Source organism: Plasmopara halstedii, assembly GCF_900000015.1.
Source record: "Plasmopara halstedii genome assembly, contig: Scaffold_2604, whole genome shotgun sequence".
NCBI classification, from domain to species: domain Eukaryota; phylum Oomycota; class Peronosporomycetes; order Peronosporales; family Peronosporaceae; genus Plasmopara; species Plasmopara halstedii.
In genome coordinates, this window is record NW_020189511.1 from 394087 (window position 1) to 418214 (window position 24128).

The 24128-nt window shown below is 46.5% G+C and overlaps 6 protein-coding genes across 6 annotated transcripts; 3 read left to right on the plus strand and 3 right to left on the minus strand.

Moving 5' to 3' along the window:
* Nucleotides 1-3374: 3374 nt before the first annotated feature.
* On the plus strand, nt 3375-6182 carry PHALS_04404 (tkl protein kinase; the record flags this gene model as incomplete). The annotated part of the gene is made up of 1 exon (XM_024718514.1): nt 3375-6182. The coding sequence occupies one exon, from the start codon at nt 3375-3377 to the stop codon at nt 6180-6182; it is 2808 nt and encodes a 935-aa protein (XP_024583905.1).
* Nucleotides 6183-6307: 125 nt separating this feature from the next.
* On the minus strand, nt 6308-8054 carry PHALS_04405 (LRR-containing protein; the record flags this gene model as incomplete). Its single annotated transcript, XM_024718515.1, has 10 exons — nt 6308-6442; nt 6494-6619; nt 6687-6890; nt 6963-7178; nt 7238-7342; nt 7532-7607; nt 7665-7732; nt 7789-7817; nt 7880-7970; nt 8052-8054. The coding sequence occupies 10 exons, from the start codon at nt 8052-8054 to the stop codon at nt 6308-6310; spliced, it is 1053 nt and encodes a 350-aa protein (XP_024583906.1).
* A 495-nt stretch (nt 8055-8549) lies between these two features.
* Nucleotides 8550-11185, plus strand: PHALS_04406 (trehalose-variant 1; the record flags this gene model as incomplete). The annotated part of the gene is made up of 7 exons (XM_024718516.1): nt 8550-9193; nt 9264-9579; nt 9657-10190; nt 10250-10460; nt 10516-10628; nt 10701-10855; nt 10918-11185. 7 exons carry the CDS (start codon nt 8550-8552, stop codon nt 11183-11185), a joined length of 2241 nt encoding a protein of 746 aa, XP_024583907.1.
* A 96-nt stretch (nt 11186-11281) lies between these two features.
* Nucleotides 11282-12964, minus strand: PHALS_04407 (tetratricopeptide repeat protein 26; the record flags this gene model as incomplete). Its single annotated transcript, XM_024718517.1, has 1 exon — nt 11282-12964. The coding sequence occupies one exon, from the start codon at nt 12962-12964 to the stop codon at nt 11282-11284; it is 1683 nt and encodes a 560-aa protein (XP_024583908.1).
* A 123-nt stretch (nt 12965-13087) lies between these two features.
* PHALS_04408 (splicing factor u2af large) lies at nt 13088-15776 on the plus strand (the record flags this gene model as incomplete). Its single annotated transcript, XM_024718518.1, has 7 exons — nt 13088-13682; nt 13797-15055; nt 15130-15252; nt 15324-15401; nt 15468-15521; nt 15605-15689; nt 15763-15776. The coding sequence occupies 7 exons, from the start codon at nt 13088-13090 to the stop codon at nt 15774-15776; spliced, it is 2208 nt and encodes a 735-aa protein (XP_024583909.1).
* A 346-nt stretch (nt 15777-16122) lies between these two features.
* On the minus strand, nt 16123-23818 carry PHALS_04409 (glucose-6-phosphate isomerase; the record flags this gene model as incomplete). The annotated part of the gene is made up of 14 exons (XM_024718519.1): nt 16123-16620; nt 16686-16744; nt 16804-16885; nt 16941-18041; nt 18107-20243; nt 20303-20326; nt 20391-20398; nt 20478-20531; nt 20609-20619; nt 20706-20720; nt 20998-21019; nt 21092-21165; nt 21230-22019; nt 22253-23818. The coding sequence occupies 14 exons, from the start codon at nt 23816-23818 to the stop codon at nt 16123-16125; spliced, it is 6441 nt and encodes a 2146-aa protein (XP_024583910.1).
* Between the last annotated feature and the right edge of the window lie 310 nt (nt 23819-24128).

Consider the following 24128-nt stretch of genomic DNA (forward strand, 5'->3'; position numbering starts at 1 on the left):
AAAAAAGAGTTGATTTGAGCCAAAGTCATACTTGTGTTTTTTGGCAAATAGCTTAGTGCCGCGCATACACTCGAGCACCAATCAGAGGCATATAATGTGGTTCTTTACATCCCATTTCCTCGGTCCGGCGTGGCTATGTCAAAATTGGTTTGTTCATAACCTAAATGCGGCCTGAACAGCTGTGCCGCCAGACAATTGTGTCACTTGCACATTTGACAGTCCCTGTGGCATAATCGGTCCATCCAAGGAAGAAACTACCACTGTGAAAGGATATCGCTGACGCCACCATTGGTGACCTTACTACCTCTCGAATCCCTAAACATACCACCAAGGACAAATCTTCGAGCTGCATAACAGCTACTGCCAGAGTAGCGCGGAAAGGATCACAATATTTTTACTCCCGCGGTCGCTCCGCCCACGAGTAATTTTTTTTGCTTCTGCCTGGTGGAACTTCGCCACCCCGCATGTTGAGCCCTTCATCCAGTTGTGCAGTCCAGTAATACCGCCATATCGTGCTTAAGATGAATTATTTATCTATTTTTTCAGGTCTCACCCTTTAACTCGCGACTGACATTTGCCCGTGAATTTACCGTCCAGGCACAAAAGAGTGCGACTCCCAGTCCATTCCATACCTCACGACCCTAACGCATAAAACCGTGCACACCATTTTTACCGTCCCGCCAGATTTATACTCTGGCGACCAAGACATTGAGTCGCCCCTTTCCTTATCAACAACGATATATTCGAAATGCAGTGACAAACAGTTGGTCGACTCTTACTTTTCCCGAGACGTAAACTCCCTGTTGCTTCTGTCTTCCGAGCTCTGCTCCAGGCATTGCCAAAGCTAGCAACCGTCCCCGGGCAAGCGATCACCTATTTAAAACTTTATCGCATGACTCGGTTGTCAGTTTGACGACAATCATCATCAAGTGCAAGAGGGATGTTGCACAGACGCAGCTTTGACTTAAAGAGTCCGCGTATACAGCGCACAGAGGTTGGGTTCGTACGCTCTACCCTGAATCAGAACCGAGAGCCTTTTAAGAAACCTCGTGTAAAGTTTGCTCTGCTATTTCACGAGTGACTTATTTTATGATGATCTCTGTTTAAATTAATCTATTCTACTACACAATGAAACTTATAATTTTAATGCGCTAACAGCCCACACAAAACAAGTCCTCTCTTTACAATATAACAGCTGTGCAACCTGATAAAGTTCTATCTTTCAAGCGGTGAAAAGTAATACAGATGCTTCGATCTCGTGAGCATGTATAATGGAATTTTACATTTCATTGGACTTTTTTTGACATCTTCAAAAAGAGTGCATTTGTAACGTGCGCGTACACAATAGTGTTGTACATATCTCGAAAATATAAAAAGTGCGAGCGCGATACGGTATAGTGGTGTAATATCATAACCTTGATTTGAGCTGATCTTACTAACGCTTCTTCACGGTTCATATGTAAAATGTGCCACAGAAATTCCGTTGCAATGAAACACACTTACGCAACATCATGACACGTCGCTTTTGTGTTGACTGCGTGCGAGATTCTCCTATCTAGCAACATTCTACCTTGGCGAGTAGTACTAATGTGCCATCTGTAATAGTACCACTGCTGACCAAATTTTTCTCTTTTTTTTTCAAGCGCATCAAGCCAAATCTGGCCACTTAATTGTAGAGAGCTCCAACATTAGAAAGCAGCACACTCGAGATAAATCGTTATCAAAACTACCTCTACTCGACGGAGGACCTTCCAACATTTAGTGCAGTAGGAATTTCGAGAAGAAAGGGTAATCAAAAGTAAATGCACTCCACCGCATAGCGCCTTCTCCCGTGTTGATCCGAAACGCCAGACAATAAAGGCAAAGCGGTGAACCCATTAGCAAAGATATTACGGTTTCGTTGTTTTTTGTGGTCGCGAAGTTGTGAGGTTTCCGTCAGGGTATTGTGATGATCGAACTCCATAACTCGTCGCTCTAGTTTCACTTACCAATGTTGTACATGACGTCTTTACCGGTGCCCTTTTCACAAGGTAGAACGCGAAGTACTGTTGCAAATCCTCGTCTGTTGGTTAGCTTATGTAGTTGATGCAACTTGCACTCCTCGGCTGAGAGAGTTTGCTTGGTGGTGTATTTGTTGTTTGTGTATATATTGGTGATGGCTGAATGTAACAGAAAAACAAATGATTATTGCGTACAGAACTGACGTCTCATTCATGCTTGCATTAATGTTTGCTGAAAAAAAATTGAAGTAGCACTACTAAATAATCGTAAGCTTTATAAAAGGTTCAGCAAAGATACCGAATACCAAGCGTATCAGCTAATATCGATGTCAATTACGCTGCAATAGCGAGTTTCATCGCTGATTTGTGTGTGCTGACTCGTTAGCGGGCATTCTGAGCGTTTCGACTCAGCAGAACACTTGATAATAGTCTGCATTAAGAGTATCTTGACTTTTGGATAGCGTGCCTTGTCTCCGACTCTGGATAGCACACCGCCGAATTGTTGAGGCGACAAAAGGCTTGATCAACGATGCTAAGACGTCGCTACTTTATGTCCGCTAAAAGTCGACGGTGGTACGTAAATTTTCGATTGACGAGGCATTGATAATATGCACCACACATTTAATAATATGCGACAAACTTGATAACGGTCATTCACGCGTAGGTAGGTAGGTACACGATAGTGACACTTTATCTTATCCCGTAACTTTTGGTACCACCGAAGTCTATTCACGAAGCAGAAACGGTCATCTACTTAACTACCAATCTAACGTGTGCTTTGGATACGAGAACCACGTCAAAAACGAGGCTTGGGTGGTAAGAGTTGCGAGGGGTGCTATCACGCATACAGTCGACTCATTAACATTAGCAATGTTATGCGGCGTCTGCGCCGTTGCATGCAACAGTGCGATTTCAATTATATCGTTAAAATTCTCAATGTATACTGTATGGGAAGATTACCCTTATTGAGGAGTTAGAGATACAATATAGAGCTCAGACTACTTACAGTGGTCCACACTTCAGACGTCGTCACGCCGTTTTCTGGCAGATCCACGCCAAGAGCAACGATGCTGCGTCAGTCATCGTGACCAGCTCGCATTTCTAAGAGCCGTTGTACTTTTCGTCGAGTCAGTATATGACTCTTGAAACATGTATATCTATCGACACAGCCGCCATAGAGTCGAACCATTCGCCACGCTAAGGCACGTCAACACATCAAGTTGCTTCAGTAGTCCACCCTTTGCAAACTAAGTCCACATACAGTCGACAAGTCTAAAAACTGGCCCGATTTCGTACTTAAGCGATTTCACCTACTTTTTCCTTGTGTCAGTAATAAATAAGTTGCCAACCTGGTACTCTGCCTTGCTGATTGCCATGTCCAGTAGCAGCGGTAGCGTTGAGAGCCACATCACAGACGAAGAATATGGCATTATTGGACTACTTTATGCAAAACTGGTGGCGCAGGTTTTATCAACGCTTATGAGCGCCTTCGTAGGTACACGCCACGTGATGCAAGTCGTGGCTTTAAAGAAAGAGATACGTGCTCGACGCCAATTGCAGACGCCTATGCTAGCAGCTGCTGTTCATCGACTACAAAGCTGTGACGGAAGCGTTCCTACACCTCCTTCGCTGATGCATGTGACAGATGGCGTGCAATATTCCAGCCGGCAGAGCACCAGTGGTACACACTCCAGCGTATCGGATGAATACAGACGCAATCGCGAGGCTTCTTTTCTAGTTCGAGAGCGAGAAAATGCTCTGTACGCACCAATGGGTGGGCCAGATCTAATGACCAACGAGTGCGACGACGACCGACCCCGAGTGTCAGTGGCTTCAAGAATTTTACGCGTTATGTGTATTACCGACTTTGTCTTTTCGCTCACAGGTGCGGTTGTGACAGCCGTAGAAATCTGGTTACCCAGTGCAGGAGGCAGTTTTCAACTTACACTTTGGGCTCAAGCTCCACATTGGTGCTCACAGGTCGCTAGTTTTTGTTGGGTTGCTACCCTGGCACTTTACATTGCCAAGCATCGAAATCGAGCAAGTTTTGATGTGGCTATCGCTCACGCAATTATCTGGATGGTAGTTGTATTTTACTGGGTGCTTGAGCTCTATTCGAGCTACTACGAAACCAAGGCTTTTGTTCATGCCGCGATTGTCATCTGGAAAGTCATGGCTGTCGGCTGCTTTCTCATCACCACATTTTGCTGGATCAATTTCGCACGACGGTGGAAACAACAGGAACGAAGAAAAGGTGCTTACGTTGTGTCCAAGCTGGCGTCTTATACTTTGGCATTCTTCGTCTTTGTAGGTCCTATTGTACTGACAGACTTGGTCCTTGGACTTCACAGCTCAGGTGTTGTCATGGACACATGCTCCGTAATTTTAGCCATGTGGCCCTTTGTGAATGCAGTCATTTACCTCACCAAACCCACATTATGTCTGAAGCTCTTTCAGGCAGGGCCAAGCCGCAAAAATCCTCGCGGACAGTATGATTCCGCCGATCCACAAAACGGTAATGGCCACAATCGACCCAAAAGTCGACGCTTTATGGGTGCAGCCAATGGCACTGCTAACCCTGTAAATGGAGGTGGAACCACGGGGGACAGTGGGCAGAAACTCCTCATGTCGCCTTCGCATCATGAACTGAAGGGCCTAGAGATTGGTGATAAAATTGGTGAAGGAGTGGCCGTAGTGTACCTCGGTAAGTGGCGTGGCGCGAATGTCGCTGTTAAGATGAAGGCGGTTTTGGCTGCATTAGAGAGTGCGGCGGATGTTGTTGAATTCCAACACGCATGCAACGTTGAGATCCAGGCCGAAGCGGAAGTCATGCGCGGTTTGTGCCACCCAAATATTGTGCTTTTTATGGAAGCGGGATTTTATCGAGGGTCTATTTGTATTATATCTGAGTATTGCGCTCGTGGGTCCTTACGCGATGTACTGAAACAACAGACACCAGATGTCAAAAATCTTACTTGGCCGACAAAATTGCGTCTGGCACTGGGAATTTCACATGGAATCCAGTATCTGCATAATGCTAATCCGCCTATGATCCATCGAGACTTAAAGTCGCCGAATGTACTTGTAGACGACTCATGGCACGCTAAAATTGCGGACTTTGGTACTCTACGCTTTTCCGAGATCGTATCGTCGGCAGCGCAGCTCCAGGCATCGCAGATCAACCCCAAGAGCTCCGCTAAAGTTCCGGTTGTCGAGATGACCGGGCTTGTGGGTACGACGCGCTGGATGGCTCCTGAGGTGATGCGTGGTGAACGAATCTACACAAGCAAGGTGGACATTTATAGTCTCGCCCTCATACTGTGGGAACTCATTGAAGGCACGTTGCCATTTGAAAATACGCGATGGAACCACGAGGTAGAGGACTTTGTACTGCAAGGTGTGCGTCCCACCATCCGTGCTGATCTGTGCCCACTGCGTTGGAAATCGTTAATTGTGATGTGCTGGCAAGCGGACCCACATGAACGACCTACTATTCAGCAGGTTATCGCCAGCCTTCAGAAAATTGGGCGCGAGGAAGTGTGGGATCCGACAGGCCCTCGATTTACCGGTGTGAGTCAGCTGGGCACGTCCATGTACTCAACAATGTCGCAGTCAATGTCGCAGTCCATGTCGTCATCATACCACGGATCACCGACAAATGCAGGACCAATTGGCCGCAACTTTAGTCGACACCCTGCACTTGACGAGAACCATCCAAGCGAGCTTGTCTCGGAAACTGATACGTTTGCTGAAGAATTTTCATACGTTCCGACGCTTGAGTCACTCTCGTCTCCGGTCGTTTTAGGTGAATCCGATAATGGTATCACCAAGAGGTCCAAGCGGCCACCTCTGACTTCCCACGATGGCTCTATGGACTCTTCCGCTAGCAGCAGCATGACAAGCACAGGTATGAAAGACAGTAGCTACTATGGTGCGAGCATCGCCGGGTTTGACCCAGGCGCGGATTCTCTTAGCGTTGCCACCGTTCATAGCAGATCAAATGTAAACAGAAGCGGTAGGTCTATGAGCTCTCGAACGCGTAAAACCAAGAAAAGTCATCTCGATTGGCGACATCGCGCGATCACAATTCAAGAATTACAGTCAACGGATCTGACTGATGCATCACCCCACACATTTGTTGAGTCTTCGCCGAATGGGACTTCGTTTATCGTCAATATTTAACCGTTCACGTACAAGCTATGGGAACTAGGTGTAAAGCATATGACCTAACTAGCCTATAGCGGTTATTGCTAGTGTCGTAGTATTTAGTGCTCTTTACGTATTATGTTACATCCTTCGGTCACCAGTTATTTTCTCTTTTTCTTGCCACCGCCTTTTTTACCTTTCTTTATACTTCCAGTTCTATGTGAGCGATTGAGCTGCAGAAAAAGATTCTTGGGGAGTGAAGCATCGACCAAAAAAGATTGAAGCTGTGTGTTTTCCTAAAATATGCAAGATATTAGAAGAAAAGCAGAATCAAACGAAACACTTACAGGTGCAAGAGCGGGCAGTAAGATGCTGGCACCCTCAGGTTCGATTAAATTAAAGGTGAAGTCAACATGAGCCAAAGATTTGCATCGAATAAGAGCGTCTCGGAAAGCTGATAGCGCCTCAATATTCTGTGTGGAGCAACCTTACGTCAATTCTCAGGAAATTTAATCCACAAGTGATAAAATACATACATACATTTCGTATGCCGTTGTCTGACAAGTTGAGCTTTACCAGTCTTTGAGCACGTCCGAGTCCGAGCGAAAGGTGGTGCAGTCCACTATTTCCAATATTATTGCCATTCAATGACAATACTTCGATCGCACACGTTGGCAAGCTGATCAGCTGTGCAAGTTTAAAGCAGCTGCCTTGACCGATAGCACAATAATCAAGATGGAGTTGCTGCATATCGACATAAATAATCGTGACGTATTGTGGCGAAGGCGAGCTCTTTCAATGATAAGGAAAGCTCACCTTTAATATGTTGTTGATGAAAAGCCCGTCGACAAGCACGCTAAAGCCTGCATCGCCAATGTCAAGATTGTAGTCAAGATTTAAGGTTAACAAGCCGGGTGCTTTTTGTCGCGTTAACACTTCAGCTAGCGCTTTGCATCCATTCTCTCCAATGCCACAATCCAGCAACTCTAGGTACGAGATTTTAATACCTGAATTTGGTTGCAGCACACTTGCCTGAATTTTTTCTGTCAATGACCATACGAGTTAAAATGTGGACGATTAAGCATACGTACAAATGCCGCGGCACCCTCATTTCCGATGTTCTGCTTCCATATTCGAATGTATCGAAGTTGAGTATATGGTCCATTTGTGAATCCTGGGCCTATGCCGTGAACATGCTACCGTCAAGGAATTTCACTACCAAAGGTGTTATAATAATCGAATGACTATTATGGAAAGGATATCATGATAGCCAAAGCAAGGGCTCGAATGCCTCCTGGCCCGAGCGTTCCAATGCCTTCACCTTCTAGTATGAGCTAAAGGGCTTCAAATTAATCGCAAAGGCTTGATAATGTTTTCGCACTCACATTAATGAGCTCTTCGTCGTCCTCCTTGCCGCGTAATATATCGCTTACATGTGAATTTACATGCACACCGATAGCTCTAAACATCAATAGGAAGTAAGGTTGATCACATTAAGAGCAAGTTTATAAATCTCACCTACAAGCTTTCCCGTAATTTGTCGCGATGATTGGACGCGTCACGGCATATTCATCTGTTGTCACTGTCTTAAGCTTAGTCTTCGTATTCGGCTTGGTCACCTTACTCATGGTTCCACTTGTACAGGAAGCGACTTGCCAAATGTAGCCATATCTATTACAGTGTAACGACGCTAAAATAATAAAATATTGATTATCGCATGATACGAATCGTACTAAATTTGATTGAGTCGTGAGTATGGCACCTCTTGAAGGCTGGACACCCGCGATTCCTGTAATCATTGCCGCCAATCGCCTTCCCGTCCGGCTGTCCAAGACAAGCGATAATCAGTGGCACGTCGAATGGGCTGGAGATCGTATGCTCGAGTCGCAAAATACACTATCGCACCATGAAATCGCAGAACGCGCTCGAATAAAATTTGTAGGTCGCGTGGCCGACGTAGACGTACCGTTTGAAGATCGGGAACAAGTGGAGCAACTTTTGCAAAGCCTCAATTGCTATCCAGTATTTTTAGATCCCCAAGAGGCCAAATTGTATTATGAAGATTACTGCAAACAGACTCTTTGGCCTACGCTTCACAATGTTGTCGACGTGTACAGTCCTGTAGACGTAGTACTTGATATCCAGGAACAACAGCGCCTGACAGCTACAGCACAATTTTGGAATCCAGGCTGGCAAAAAGTCGCTTGGCAGGCATATGCCAATGTGAACCAGTTGTTTGCACACAAAATTTGTGAGCTATACGAACAAGGAGATGTCGTGTGGGTACATGATTATCACTTGCTTTTAACCCCGAGTTACATCGTCAGAAAAGTCAGAGCTGCAAATGTTGGATTGTTCCTTCACGTACCGTTTCCGTCGTCTGAAGTCTTTCGAACTTTGTCCATGAGAAAGGAACTTTTGCGCGGCATGTTAAATGCCGATCATATTGGCTTTCATTTGTACGAGTACGCTAGACATTTTATGTCAGCGTGTCGACGTATCTTAGGCCTTAGTTACAAACCTGTTTTGAGAGGACAATTGGGCATAGACTATGGAGGACGACGAGTTGCTGTTACTTGTAGTCACATGGCCATTGATCTCCAAAGTATTGAAGAGACACTGGCTACTCAAAATGTACGTGATATGGTCGTGACTCTACACCAAAAGTACCGTGACAAAAAGATTTTTGCGGGCTGTGACACGATTGAGAGGTTGAAAGGCATTCCGTCCAAGATGTTGGCATTTGACGGATTTCTATCAAGATGTCCAGATTTTATCGGAAAAGTTTTACTCGTGCAAAAAGGAATACATCCTCGCGGTCGTGTGATGGATTATTTACAGAGCAAAAAGGAAATTGAATTGGCTGTGCAAGCGATCAATAACAAATATCGCGACGTCGCAAAAGGTGATGTGATCGACTATGAAGAAGTGGACGAGTTTCCTTTTAACGAGCGCTTGGCACTTTGGCGTGTGGCCAATGTGCAGATAACAACAGTGCTGCGAGACGGACTTAACACAACGCCATTCGAATTTATTGCCACACACAAGTACGACAGCTACCTCATTGGATTTAGGGTAATGCTGACGTTGCCACTGTGTCTTTCTGGTCGTATGTAGATCGTCGCCCGGTGTCCTGATCATGAGTGAGTTTTCGGGAAGTAGTCGCATGTTAAGTGGTGCTTTGACTGTGAATCCGTGGGAGTTAGACCAGGTGATTGACGCTCTCCGAGATGCCATGTATATGCCTGCGATTGAACGCGAGCACCGAAGAAATTGTGATTTTCAGTTTGTTACAGCAAATCCTCCGCGTCGCTGGGCTAAGTGCGTCTTAACAGATATTGTTAGCGCGCGTAAGAAGGAAGAATCATTCGTTTATATGGGTACAGGATTTGGTCTGGATTTTCGACTAGTGGAAGTCAGCGCACGATTTCGGGTATGTTGACGTATTTGACTAGATAAACCAAGAAGAATGGCGAGCAATGACCAGAAACTATTGTGCTTTAAATGCAGAAACTCACCGGACAAGAACTTGCTCCGGCCTATAGAGCAAGTACGAATCGTGCAATCTTTCTAGATTACTATCGAACGCTAGCTCCAGACACATCGACAATGATAGGTGTACGATGGCCTGATGTACCATTGAGCGCTTTATCTACACTGGAACAGCTCTGTAAAGATCCTCGTAGCACAGTATTTATCGTGAGTGGCTGTAGTTGTGACCTGCTCACACAGAAGTTTGGTGGGGTCCCAGGCTTAGGACTTGTGGCAGAGCACGGATACTTTATTCGACGTGCAGTATTAGGGAATGATGCCCGAATCGGACGTCCGTGGGAGCGGCATGGGGATCTTCTGCAGGCAGAAGGAGGTCACCAGCAGTGGCGCGTCAAAGCAGAAAAGATAATGCAGCTATACGTTGATCGCACAAATGGATCCGCATTAGAATTTCGGAGAAGTGCTGTGCTGTTCCGCTATGGCAAGTCCGACTTTGATTTTGGTAAACTGCAGGCAGCGGAGCTTAGAGAACATCTGGAGGGCGTCTTTGAGGTATGTAAACGAATACGACAGCTGCATTTGATGGGGTAATCTAAATTGCTACTCAATAGGGCTGGCCGCTGAACGTAATTCAAGGCAAAGATTATATAGAAGTACGACCTGAGGGAGTTGGCAAGGGAAAATTGGTCGGTCACTTGCTGGAAAAGATGCATACCGATGGAAAACCAGCGGATTTTGTGCTTTGTATTGGAGACGACGTGGCCGATGAGTTAATGTTTGAACAGCTGAAGACAATGGTTGCTAATCAAAAGCTCCCGCAAGGTGAGATGATCAACTGAAGATGGGGCTGACTAAACACTGACGTATTAAATTGCAGATAAGGTATTCACGTGCACTGTGGGTCAAAAGCCTTCAAAGGCCGAGTTCTTTGTTGATGACTACACTGACGTTATTGAGTTATTGACGTCACTCAAAGTTGTCGCTACAAAGGTAGCAAAATTCTTGGCTGGACAACCGCCTCATGACACGCCTTACCGCTTTTGTGTATGTGTTGGTGTTTAGTCCAATCGCAATTATTCGCTGTCAGATATGCAGTCTTTCGTGCGAGATACACGGCCGTTTTTATCGTCGCGTGCCAACACTGGAGCATCAAGAAGCACAATGTCAAACATGGCGATGCGAAGGTCTGCAAGTCGGCACGGACTGTTTAGTCATTTGTAAGTGTAGACTTTATTAAAATCTTTTGAGGCTGTGTTCATTAAACTACAATTGCATACAGAACGCCTGTGATTGAGGATCAAATTGTGCCAACTGATGGCGGTGAAAGCGAAACAAAGCAGCAAGCATCAAATCGACACAAAATTACATGGCTTAAACGCTTACAGCAGTTTGGTGCAGCCGCCATCGTTGTCGGAATATTTCGATGGCGCAGCAGGTCAAGGAATTCTAAGGATAAAAAGTTATTATTGTATCTGGTGGTGTCATTTGGAATTGCGTGGTCAATTCAGCGTGCGCGATCAAAAGCACACAAGCAAATGGCCTGTTAGTTTAGAAAATCATGTTTTGCAGTAATATATTGAGCAGTGTGATATTCGACAGCTTCTTTCTATGCGCGACTGTCAAAAGGTTTTGTGCTTTGCCCTTCAGACAGTAATGCCATTTTCGGTGCCCCATTTCTTCATGATACGCACAATGTACTCGACCTGCGGGTTGTTGTTTGTCTTTAAAATGCTAATTACTTCCTCAAGCTCCACTCGAGATGCTTTACCTGCTACTGCGCGCTGAAAAACACCAACGCAGGCCCCACGCTTCCCTTCCCAATACTCTGGATCCGGGTCGAGCCGCTCAAGAATGTCGAAAGCTTTAGCAGAATAAAGAAATTCGCCCATTTTGTAGCAGTCGTGAGCAATGAGTTGAAGCAGGTTGAACGAGTCGTCCGAGTTGTCAAGTTTGAGGTACAAGTCCCAAGCCGCGGACGGGTTGTGATTAAGGATGTAGCATCTTGTAAGCCAGCTCACGTAGCAGTAGTCCTGGCGATAGTCTTCCCGTTGTACGCGTAAAAGCGTCTCCAGTGCTTCTTGGTGCGATCCTGTATTGCAGAGCGCAATCCCAAAATTCCAGTTAAAATCGTCTTCATTGTATAGGTACTGCTTAATCGAGTTGAGGTAAATGTTGACGTCTTCAAACTGTTTTAGTAAATAAAAGCACGAAGCCATGCACTGTCGTCCAGGAATCGTATCGCATTCAGTGGGTGAGGACCCTACAAGCTGGAAATACTGCTGTGCTGTCTTGATGTGCTGACGCGACAACATTGACTGGCCCAATGTAGCATGTACAACGCCTTTGAGAATGTATTCCTGAGGAGTGGATGGCTCGATATCCTTGATAAGGTCATATGCGTCTTGGAGCTTGTCGTTTTTAAGATAGTACACTACTAAGTTTAGTCGAGCTTCGGGCAGAGCATCGACAAACTGCGGGAGCACTCTCAGCGCATTCTGTCCGTCCTCAAAGACCACCATATTGTGGCTCAAAAGGTCATTCTGTTCAATGTTATAGCCTCGATCAGTCAATGCTTTGACCTCATCCTTGGCCGCTGCCCCGTTATACAACTTAAATTGATTACATGCTTTGACGTTTACTGCCACGACACTATCGGGAAAAGCATGTAAATAAGCTTGCATGATCTCCAAGGATACGTCATAGTAGTCGAGCTTGTAGTAGCACATGGCCACGTAGACATTGAGTGCAATATCATCTCGGTTCTCGAGCAATAGTCGCTTGTAAATGTCTGTGGCTTCCTGGAAATGGTTCCGAAAGTAGTGGATAGCTGCAAGTGACAATTGGTCCTCTTTTGAGTCAGTTAGCTGCTGATGATAAGCGAGCAATTTATCTTCATCACCCAGTTTGTGTGCACAATGAAAGAGTAAACGATTCAGTAGTGGCCCCGCGGGTCCTTTTTCGGCCTCTTCCGCTGCCTCCTTGTACATTTGCAGGTAAAAGAGGCAGCAAGCTCGGTAGAGAAAAATCTCGGGTGTGTCATCCACGTCTCTTAGCAGAGCATAAGCATCTAGTGCGCGCTGGTAATTACCGAGATGAAAAGACGCGTATGCGAGCCACAACAGCGTTTTGCGCTTTTCTTCCACCTTGGCTGGCCCGGTCATTGCCGCGGCATCGTCGCTCTTTAGATTAAACTCGAGAATGGCAGAAGCGCCAGTAAAGTCCCTCTTGGCAACACATTCTTCCACAGTCGGGCCTTTCTTGGTCTTGACGCGCGCAATCTCTTGCGCTTTGGCACGCTGCGTCTGCTTGGGCTTGGCCACATACATGTTGTAGAGCAATTACATCGCTTCAAGATCGCACAGAGTTAAGTATATTACATAACTGCTGCACTCTCTACACCAATAAGTGAATTTCATTTTTTCATTCGTGGAGGATTTCCGTGATAAAGTATGGGACGCCGCGATGAAGAGGGTGAGTCAAGCCGTCGTCATGGACGTCATAGAGCATCTTTGAGTCCGACCCGTGGTGTGGATCATGAAGAGGCTATTCGCAACAAACTTCGTGAATCCGGATGGAAAAAGCGGCGCATGATGAGCGATAGCATGGCGGACGCGGAGACTTCCAAGGATTACGACAAGGCCAAGGACCGGGCTGATCCAGGGTCCCCGCGGACTATCGATGAACGTCGAAGTGCTAAAGGGATGCGAATCTCACGACGCTCACGTTCTTCGCGTCGGCGTGACCGGGAGCACCGCACCTCACGCAGAAAATCATCTGGTAGCAGACGCCGGTCACCGTCTCGTTCTCCAGCATCGCGCTCTCACTCGCGATCAAGATCCACGAGTCGGCGACACCGACGCCATATATCGTCATCGAAGAAACATCGTTCGTCACGCTCGCCGTCACACGTATTGGAATCAAAGCGGTCGCGACGTGGATCCAGCAGGTCCCCGTCTACGTCTTTGAGCAACAAGAAAAAGACCCTCTTGGAAGATGAAAAGCGCGAAGCAATGAAAGTTGATGAAATGGAGTCTGAGAGTGGTGGTGATGTGGACATGAAGACGATGAGAAAAAAAGATGGCGGCGCGAAAAAAGAGATCGAAGAAAAGAACGAAGACCGTTATCGATCCAGGAAAAGCAGTCGCCGGTCAAGATCAGGATCTCCACGCTCTCCTTCGCGGCCGTCTAGACGCCGACGCCATCGTCGCAGCTCGTACTCGCGTTCGCATTCCCCGTCTCGTAGCCATCGCGCCCGACATGGTGGTTCACGTTCACGTTCACGGTCCCCTCCTCGGGACAGGCGGCCGCGCGGACGTGATCGCGACCGTCGCAGTCGTCGCAGAGGTCGTAGCTACAGTAACAGCCCCAGCTACACTCATCGTCACCGTCGCACTGATCGTTCCAGCTCGCGCGACCGTCTGCGGCACGATGGTAAGCCCCCAGCAGAAATTTCAACTGCTTCTGCCGATGTCGTTGCTTCTAATACTACAGCAACTTCTCCAACTGCTCCAACTGCGAATGTGAATCCGACGATTACGCAATTGATGGCCCAGTATCCGACTATGAGTCTTCAGGATATTATTGCCAAAATGCAGGCTTCAAACGTGACGATGGCTGCCGCAGTAGCCCAAAAGCCGGCGCGTGAGCTTTACGTGGGCAACTTGCCTCCCAGCGTTACCGGTCCGCAGCTTCAGGAGTTTTTAAGCACAATTATTCAGCAGGTCGGGCTTACGACAAAGCCTGGAAACCCGATTGTCAATACTTGGATTTCAACGGACGGTCATTTTGCTTTTTGCGAAATGCGCTCAGTTGAAGAATGTAACCTAGCACTGCTGCTGAATCAGCTGTCACTGCTTGGCCAACCTTTAAAGTTTGGGCGACCGCGTAGTTTTATGGGACCACCTCAACCGATGCCCCAGGTCTCGGCGCGTACGCAGACTGCTCTGACAAATTTGGGCTGCACACCGAATCCAGCCTGGTTCGCTCAGCCTGTGCTACCAGGCAGCATGGAAGTGACTACTACGGAGTCGACATTGGCGGAAGCGACTTTGTCTGCAATCGCTGCGGCTCAGTCGGCTTCTGCTTCTGGGGCCGGCTCGGAACATCGTCTCATCATGTCAAACATTCCAGTCGTCCTAACGGAGTCTCAAGTGAAGGAATTGGTTGAGCCTTTTGGAAAGCTTAAGACTTTTACTCTGATAAAGGACCCTGCCACGGGTACCTCGTTAGGCAATGCTCTATTCGAGTACGAGGACAGCAGTGTAGCAGCCCAAGCCATGGAAGGGCTGAATGGGCTTAGTATTGGTGGTATTCTTCTGTCGGTCCAACGCCAGCCCCCCGCCAGTGGAGCAGGTTTAGGAGCTTTTTCGAGTGCGATTACCAAATCTGACGAACAACCTAGTGCTGCTTTGAAAATGGTAAGGCATGAACTGAATCAGAGCGACTTTAAAAGTTTGATGCTGACAACAATATCTTGTCTTTTTTTGCTCAGACGAATATGGTTTCTATTGATGAGCTTAGAGATGATGACGAGTATGCTGATCTTGCCGAAGATGTAGAGGAGGAATGCAAGCGCTTTGGAAGTGTTGTCGGCATGGAGATTCCGCGTCCTAAGGTGTGTCTGCTGAGCATGTCTTAGTAAATTCTACCGATCAATCATTATCTTTTTTACTTGTCTGTTGTTAGGAAGGAGAAGATGTTCCTGGCTTAGGCTGCATCTACGTCCGCTTTGGAAAGCAAGAGGAAGCTGTGTCTGCTTTAAAGGTACGTTGACAAAGGGTAAAGCTTGATTTGTAACTTTCTGCTCACTTTTACTGCGTTTGAATATAGGCTTTGAATGGACGTAAGTTTGGTGGAAATATCGTAAACGTGACCTATTTCCCGGTGGACAAGTTCGAAAAAAATGAACTATCGTAAGCACACGAGACGCTGACTGGCATGCAAGAATTCTTTTTTTTCGTATTTAGTTTTTAGTGTGCCAAGAAGTTGAGAAGTCGACACATCATAAGTTGCGACGGACTCGTTATCAAGCTGCCATGATGGTGTATGAAGGTTTGTACGAAGAACGCCTCCAGGACGTAGCGCGCCCAGGCCTAACCGATAACGTTGCTGTCGCGATGTGTAGATCGAATCCAATGAACTTGGCTTTCTTACTTGTGTGCGCGTGGGCTTACGCCTCTGAAAGTCGTGTTCTTTACCTTTTGTTTATGTTATTGACTGATCCACTACTGTGCTATTATAGAGGTTTAACGCAACAAAAATCTCAGAGGAACCGTATGCCCAACTGATTTTCGACAGCATCGTCATCGGGTAAATCCCAAGAATGACGACTTTTGTTGCTCATCGATATGACTTGCGATGTTGAGCTTTTAAGGATTCGATGTTTATCTACATGAGGCCTTATCAAAGAAATTTTGACCAACGATTTGTCCTGATGGGCTTTGTCGAATTGTCTCCTCTTGATTTTAGCACGAATATATTATTTTCAATCCGATATCTTCAGAGCTAGCTGTCCCTTTTGTTCTGGCAGTCGCGACACGACACGCTTGGAAATACGGTGATAGTATCTGTACTTTTCCTGTGCGTAGTCGTAAAAGATTTCCCACAGACTAGCACCTTGTTCGTCAAAGTCATCGTCCCGATACACAGTTTGCTGTTGTCCTTCATTTTCCTTGCTGGTACTTCCATTCATAAATGTACAAGTAGGAGTAGGCGAGAACGCTGCTATTGGAGATGCAATATCGTCGTCCCAGCTCCCCGTTGATACGGGTACAAAGTTTAATATCTCTTCGACCATTTCTTGATAGTTGTCACGAGGAGCAAAACGCACGAAATCGTAGCCTCTTGAAGCATCTTGAAAAATTTCTGATGGCCAAATCGAGGGGAATGTACCATCTCCATAATCACGGCGTCGTCCATAGTAATCAAATAGCTCGCGCTGATTGTGTCGTCGCCTTTTGCCTCCATGCACAACGCGATCACACTACATTTTGACAGCACATTTCAAGATAACGTCTGGTGATGTCACATCAGGAATAAAAGGCGTACATGCTTGCAAAAGAATTCGGAGCACGTTGCGCACTCAAAGCTAGCACTTTCCGGTATATCTATACGAAATTAAGGCGTTGACATCCTTGAAAATCTATTAAAACTGTCATAGCCTTACCACATTGAGCGCAAGTTGGACGAGTAGTCAAAGCCAATAAATCACGTGGTAGACGCCAACGAATCGTGCCATTGACCTGATTCTGACATAATGATGTTAGTCGATAAAGCAACATACTTTTCTGACATCGTACATACAAAATAGAAAGGTGCGCCGATGCCAGCGCCGTGTTCGTTATTCGAGTCAAGAAGCTGTTTCCAGCGCGTGCGTTGCGTGATCCGTTCCATTCGAGTACGACAATATGCTTGATGTCGTCGCCAATTTGCCTGCACCAGAGTCGAAGCCCATTGTTTCATCTCTATAGCACGTTGTTGCATCATGAGCAATTCAAGAACTGTACTGCAAGCCCGTCGTCGCACAAGATATTTTTTAGTGATACGTTGAATAACTACAGCTGCCTCTGATTGCTGCTGGTTAAGGATTCGTCGGGATTCAGCTGCAATGATCCCTGCAAAGCGAGTTTGTCCTTTACGCCAATGACACTGCAGTAAATGTACTGCCTGTTTCTGTTTCTGGTGTTGCTTTGCTAACGCCAACAAGCCAGCAGCTTGTCGTCCACGTTGAGCGCGAAAGACTGACTGAAGCTTGATGATAGCCACTTCACGCTTAAGGAGTACATTGCGACGTCTTTCAGCAGTACGCAGAGCTTGTGCGCACCGAAACCGGGTTTGTATGCGCACTGCACAACGATATTGAAGTCCAAGGAAACACTGCTGTGCTTTCCGAAGACTCAAAACCAATTGTCGAGCCTTGTGACCACGATATCGACGTTGGATCTGAACACTGGCAGAATGCTCTTTTCTGGACTGCACAAGCTTCTGAATATGTAGAAGACGTAGCTTCTTACGACACTGTCGTCGTCGAAATATTCGTTGCAACTTGAGCACTGCTTGGGTCTTGTAAGCCAAATCACGTCGACATCCGGCCACAAGACATCGTGCATCACGTCCTGCTCTCATGGCTCGATATTGACGTTGCACCAGAACGGCAGCCGCTTCAACTTGCCTTTGGGTCAAGTTATGTGCCTCACTCTGTTTAAACCGAAGTTGTCGTGAAGCACGAAAATGCTGCTGAATTATCTTTGCATAATGCAGAACATTCATCCTGAGAACCAATGCATATCGCCTCGCCTGTCGCCCACGCCAAATGCTTTGTAGCTTACGAGCGACAGCATGTTGCAAAACCACTTGCCGTCGCTCAAAAAGTTCTCGTCTCGCTACACGAGTGCGAAAGAGATTCTACATCGATGAATGGAGTTCAAAATCCTAGGTGACGATAATTAGCATACAGAAATCGCGCGCACCTGGATGGTCGATGCAGCTGTCCATAAAGCACCAAATTCTGCAATGTATCGTCGATCTTTTGCCCGTTGGGCAGGAAAGATACCCATGTTGATAGTGCTTTCGGTTAAAGAACCCGAAGGTGGTATTTGCAGCACGCCGAAAGGCCACGATGAGCTTAAGCTCTGAAGCGCTCGAGCCGAAACTCGACAGCCATGCACACTAATGGTGAGCAATTTTGGGCACACACATGCAAGTCGTGCTATGGATTCTTCGGTGATAAAAGGACACTTTGCCAGCACCAAATGCGCCAGCTTTGGCCGCTGGAATGCATCGCAGAGTGCATTCAGTCCTGCGTCGGATAGTAAGCAACAGCCCGTGAGATCAAGTAGCTCGAGTTGATCTGCACGCGAAGCTGCAAGATCACGAAGTCCAGCATCTCCGACTCGTTTGCATCCGACAACAACAAGTTGGACGATGGCAGAACCATACTTTGCGATAGCGCGCAGCATGCGATCATCACATTGAAGCACTGCAGACAGATCGAGTCGCGCTAATTGCTGACACCCTTTCAGCACCGCCAAGACAGCTACAAGTGTGATATTCAAGCAACCCTGTAAGCTTAGTCGGTGCAACGCGGGACAGCCCATTCCAATCGCTACGAGTGCACGCTCTTGAAGTTGAAAGCAGCCGCTCAAGTTAAGATCGCGCAGCATTATACATTTGGATGCAATCGCACGGAGACCTTCCAGTCCAAAGTCACGGTTGCTGCCATCTGAAACAAGATATAAATTTGCTACATGCAACAACTCCAGCTTCGTGCAGCCTGCGGATAGATGACGCAAACCTACATTTGAAATGCCCTTAACACCGTTGATACGCAGAGATCGCAACTCGCGACAAGCAGTACCAACAGCCGCACATGTTGCATCGGTAAGTCCAATTACACCAGTCAGGTCCAGACGTGTAAGCTGCGTACATCGGGAAATCATGGACTGTACACCTACGTCCGTAAGAGCTCGACACCCCGCTAACAGAATGACGCCAAGACGCCGACATAATCCCAGTGCTGAGCACGACAAATCCGTAAAATGCTTGACACCTCGTACTCCGATGGGGCGGTCAAGCGCAATGTACTCAAGTTGACGACAGCTTTGTGCTATCCATACGACACCTTGGTCCGAAATCTTTAAACAGCCGCTCAGCTCTAGCTTCCTCAAAAGTGGACACTGTCGTGCCAGTGTTTTGATTATTTCATCTCCTACCTGAGAGCAGTAGGACAAGTCCAGATGTGTAAGCCTTGGAGCAGCGTAAAAACATCGACAAAGCACCCAATGTTCCAAATGCCAACAGCCCGCAAGACTAAGGTGGCTAAGTGAAGCCCCACAACGATCAACAAGAGCCGCTAGCCCTGCACCTCGCACTCGATAGAGATCAGACAAATTTAAACGCTCAAGATTGGGACAATATTCACCCAAAAGACGGAGTGATGTATCCGTAACGCGCCCAGCTCCACCAATGTCCAAATGCTTAAGCTTCGGGACAGCCGCTGCTATGACTGCTAATCCAACATCCGTGATAGCGTCTGATCCGCTCAGTAGCAATATTTCCGTCGGTTGATCTTCCACATTCAAACAGGACAACGACAGATTCTGAACTGCTTCCTCGCCCAGTGGGAACCGTTGTTGGCTTTGACCTACTATGCTCGCATCTTTTTGTTTAATCTTAGTGATGCGAGTATTGTGAGCTGCCAGCCGTCGCAATGTCTGGTCCGACACAATTACGCTCCAGCGACGCAAGTCCACACAAACACCTTGTAATAAATGCAAGGGAACATCTTCCAGCGTGAACTTTGAGGCATTAGTATTGATCTGTTCCAGGATATAATTTGATGTGTGCTTTGATGACTGAAATTCAATTTGAGCTGTCACATTTTTCTGAGAGAGATGTCGAACCGATTCTTCCTGGTTTGACAAGAGTTTAACAAGGATTGCTTCACTAAGATATGATGAAAGTTTTTGAAGCTTGACATTGCTCTTCTCTCTGCATATTCTCCTGCTGCTAGAGCTTCGCCGGATAGCTACTTGTGTTGCATTCGAAGTTATGTCTAAAACATCATCCCGTGTTTTGGGACGTCGGCCACTTTGAAATCCAGTCAGGCTAATGAGCAAAGTACAACAAATGAGTAAACGCGGAAAAATTTATGCATTATCACGTACGGGCTAAGCTGACGCGATCGCAACCTATGAACTTGACTAACGTGACTGGTCATCGTACAGCATCATAACCACGAATTGAAATGCTGACCTTATAAACTTCTCTGCCAAAAATAGCGAACAATGCATAAGTACAAAAAACGAAAATCAGAATCCTGAGATGAATAGATTCACTTACGACGATTTCAACATTCGTGATTAATTTGTGGTCGCAAGGCCTACTGCTTGTATACTGTTGTGCAGAGTCTTTTACTTGTGGTCAATAATTTCGATGTCGTGGTGAACTGTCAGGTTTCAATGTTTTCAAACCAACAAATTAACTAAACGCATCACGAAAGTGCAGGTTAAAACTCTCGTTTAGACAATAGCTAAATTTTTGAACTCCATTTCGTGTAGAGCTACATACACCTGTGCTTGTAGGCTGATTTACAAAAGGTGGCAGCACGCGAAATTCATTACTTCACGAGTCAATTGGAAATTTCGAGCTTCCTCGTTACTAACATACACGATTTGCAAGGAAAAACGATGGTCTGCGTTTTGATCCATCAGAACAACTGTAGCTAGTGGGCACGGAAGTCTGGATCGGTGTCTTGCTCTTGAGCTTTTTAAACGTGAGTAGTCGTAGAATACTGACGCGAAATGTTAATGAATGACTTTTTAAGTGTTCGTCGAACAATCAACGCTTCTTCAAGATTGACTGGATGCTGTGCTTCGAACACGCTAACACAAATTGCGACACATGATAATGAGCAATGTATTGACGTCTTTTGGTAGAACTTTAGTGAGTTAGACCATTAACGTAAGATCACTACGCTCTTTGTCGTTTTCGTTGTATACTCTTAATATCGCTAATTCGTAGTGAAGTGCTTGGCAAAATAACTCGTAGCCGTTATCATGCACTTCTAAATTAAGTCCATGACTTCCGCCCACCCGCTACAAACGAATCATCTTGACGCCATGCACAGTCTACGTCTTCAAAGCCTGCTTTTTCTAGCGCTTGTAATTGTTTAAACAATGCTAGCTGACCTACATGGTCGGCATACACTACGTGCCCACCGGGACACAGCGCTTTCCACACTGCTTGAAAAAGATGTTGGTATTTTTCCTCGACTGATAGTGAATCGTTTTTATCTTCGATAGCATAGTGCGCTGGCTTTTCTACGAGTACGTGGAAAGCTAGACAAGCCACCACCACTTCCACAGGCTCATCGCACAATTGTGTTGTCTGTTCGGATGTCACCACCTTCGTGACAAACTGCACACGTTGCTGTACTCCACTCTGTATTTTTTCTAGTCTTTGATTCGCCATCGCAAGCCGCTTCTCGGACGAGTCTACCAAGATAAGCTTAACTGTCGGATAAGCTTTCAGAATGGCAGCTGAAGCTCGACCACTACCTGCACAAAGGTCTAGAACTTTTTTACCTCCGCATGGAGGCAATGCCATTACCATCTCCGTAAGCATGGACTTAGCCAGTGGCAGCCGTCGTTCCAGCTGCAGATCGTACCAATGAGCGTCGCCCCAGAAGCCGCCACGGCGCTGCAGATTGATCAGCCAGCTTTCATTTGCATGAGGATCATCACCAGTCGCGAGAGTCTTTGAGGCATTAGGTGATGATGATTCGCTACTTGATTCGAATGATTTGTCGTCGGCCTCCGGCTTCCTCTGGTGCAATCCTTTGAACGATTTCATCTCTGAAAAATGTGATCTAAAATCCAAATTCTACTAATTAGAAACAATTATAAGCCATGATAAGTCATTTTCAGAAACAATGATGAGCCATGATCGATGAGGCTACATTTGAATTGGTCGTTTACGAAATCACTCTCTCTTTATTCGAGATCGACATTTTAAGCCTTGTAAGCCAAGTATGCTTCTAGCATATTGGTGGTGGCACTGTTGAAGCCCTTAACAGAAGCATTTCCCGTGCGCGACGCGTTTAGCTGGGTACGCACCTGCTTAGCAAGCACCTTTCCGAGCTCCACACCCCACTGATCAAAGCTGTTTAAGCCCCAAATCGCACCTTGAACCACCGTGCGGTGCTCGTACAAAGCCAATAGTTGACCAGTAGAGAACGCGTCCAGCTTCTTGAAGAGCAGCGATATTGATGGACGGTTGCCTGGGAAAAGCTTATGGTTTTGTAAGTTTTCAGGTACTCCTTCGGCCTTCAGATCTTCAATAGTTTTGCCACAGGCTAGAGCATCCGGCTGAGCAAAAAAGTTGGACATGAGCTCATCATGATTGGAAACGGGTTCATTTTCAAGCTGCACGGGGTTTTGCGACTCACAGAAGCCCAAGAAGTCGCACGGCACTACACGACCCTGGTGGATAAGTTGGTAAAACGAGTGCTGACCATTTGTGCCGGGCTCGCCGAAATTCACCTCGCCCGCCTCGAATGGAAGATCCCCACCTTCCATTGTCACGCGTTTTCCATTGCTTTCCATGTCCACTTGTTGAATGTGGGCAGAGAAACGCAATAGAGCTTGTGAATATGGCAGTAATGCACGGGAGCCGTGGCCCAAAAACGACGAATTCCATACGCCAAACAGACCCATTATCACTGGCAAGTTATTGCGCAGCGGGGTTTCCAACAAATGCTTATCCATGGCATGAGCACCAGCCAAGAAATGCTCGGTGACGTCATAGCCGTACTGCAAAGCCAAAGGCAGGATGCCAACAGCGCTCGTGACGCTATAGCGACCGCCCACCCAATCCCAAAAGCCAAAAATGTTGGCACGGTCGATACCAAATTGTTGTACTAGCGGCACAGCCGAGCTGGCTGCTACCATATGCTTTGCCACAGCATTCGCTTCACTGCTACCTTTCTTGGTAAGGTCGTTCACGAGCCACTTGCGTAGTGTACGGGCATTTAACATTGTTTCCGCGGTTGTAAAGGTCTTGGATACAATTACAACGAGAGTCTCCTCGGGATTCAAGCCACTCGTGGCACGGGCCACATCCACAGGGTCCACATTGGCCAAAAACCGGAGTTTGCGACCTTCCGCGGCGGCCTTGGCTACAGGCTCGTAGCGCAAAGCTTCGAATACAAACTCGGGACCAAGGTAGCTACCGCCAATACCGACAGAGATAACGTTTGTAATTTTTTTGCCCGTAGCACCCACAAAGTTCCCCCCACGGACACTGTCAGAGAAGGCACGGACAGCGTCCAAGACTTTGTGCACGTCAGGCACAACGTCATGGCCATCTACAAAGATCTTCTCCGTCTTGGGAGCACGTAGAGCCATGTGCATAACTGCACGATCCTCAGTGGCGTTTACGTGCTCACCCGACGCAATGGCATGTAGCTTTTTTTTTAGCTCAGCAGCCTCCGCCAGCTCGAACAACAGATCCACCGTTTTGGAAGTCGCATTCTGGCGCGAGAAGTCAAGATATATGTTTTGACATTCCGTGCGCATCATGGCATTACGTGCCTCATCTGCAAGAAGATCACGTAAGTGTGTGGCTTTTATCTCATTAGCATGCTCTGCTAGAGCTTTCCACGCGGGCGTGTCGTTAATCATATTAAAGCGTTGGTCTGGTTCAAGAAAGATAGGAATACTGGGCAAAACTTTTGGAGCTTCGGCACATTACTCTTTTATCTTTATTATATTACAGTAGAACCTGTCCAAATTAAACCTGTTTAATTCAAAACCCTCTCTAAATTTAACAAAAGATATAGACCCATGTTGGGCACCATACTTAAATTAAAATACCTATAGAATTTAAAAATTTGAATTTGATAGCACAGTCCCGACAATTTTCTTAACTAAATATCTCTATATAGCGTACGTAGAAACAAAAAGTCTGACGTATTCTGACTTAGAAAGAGAG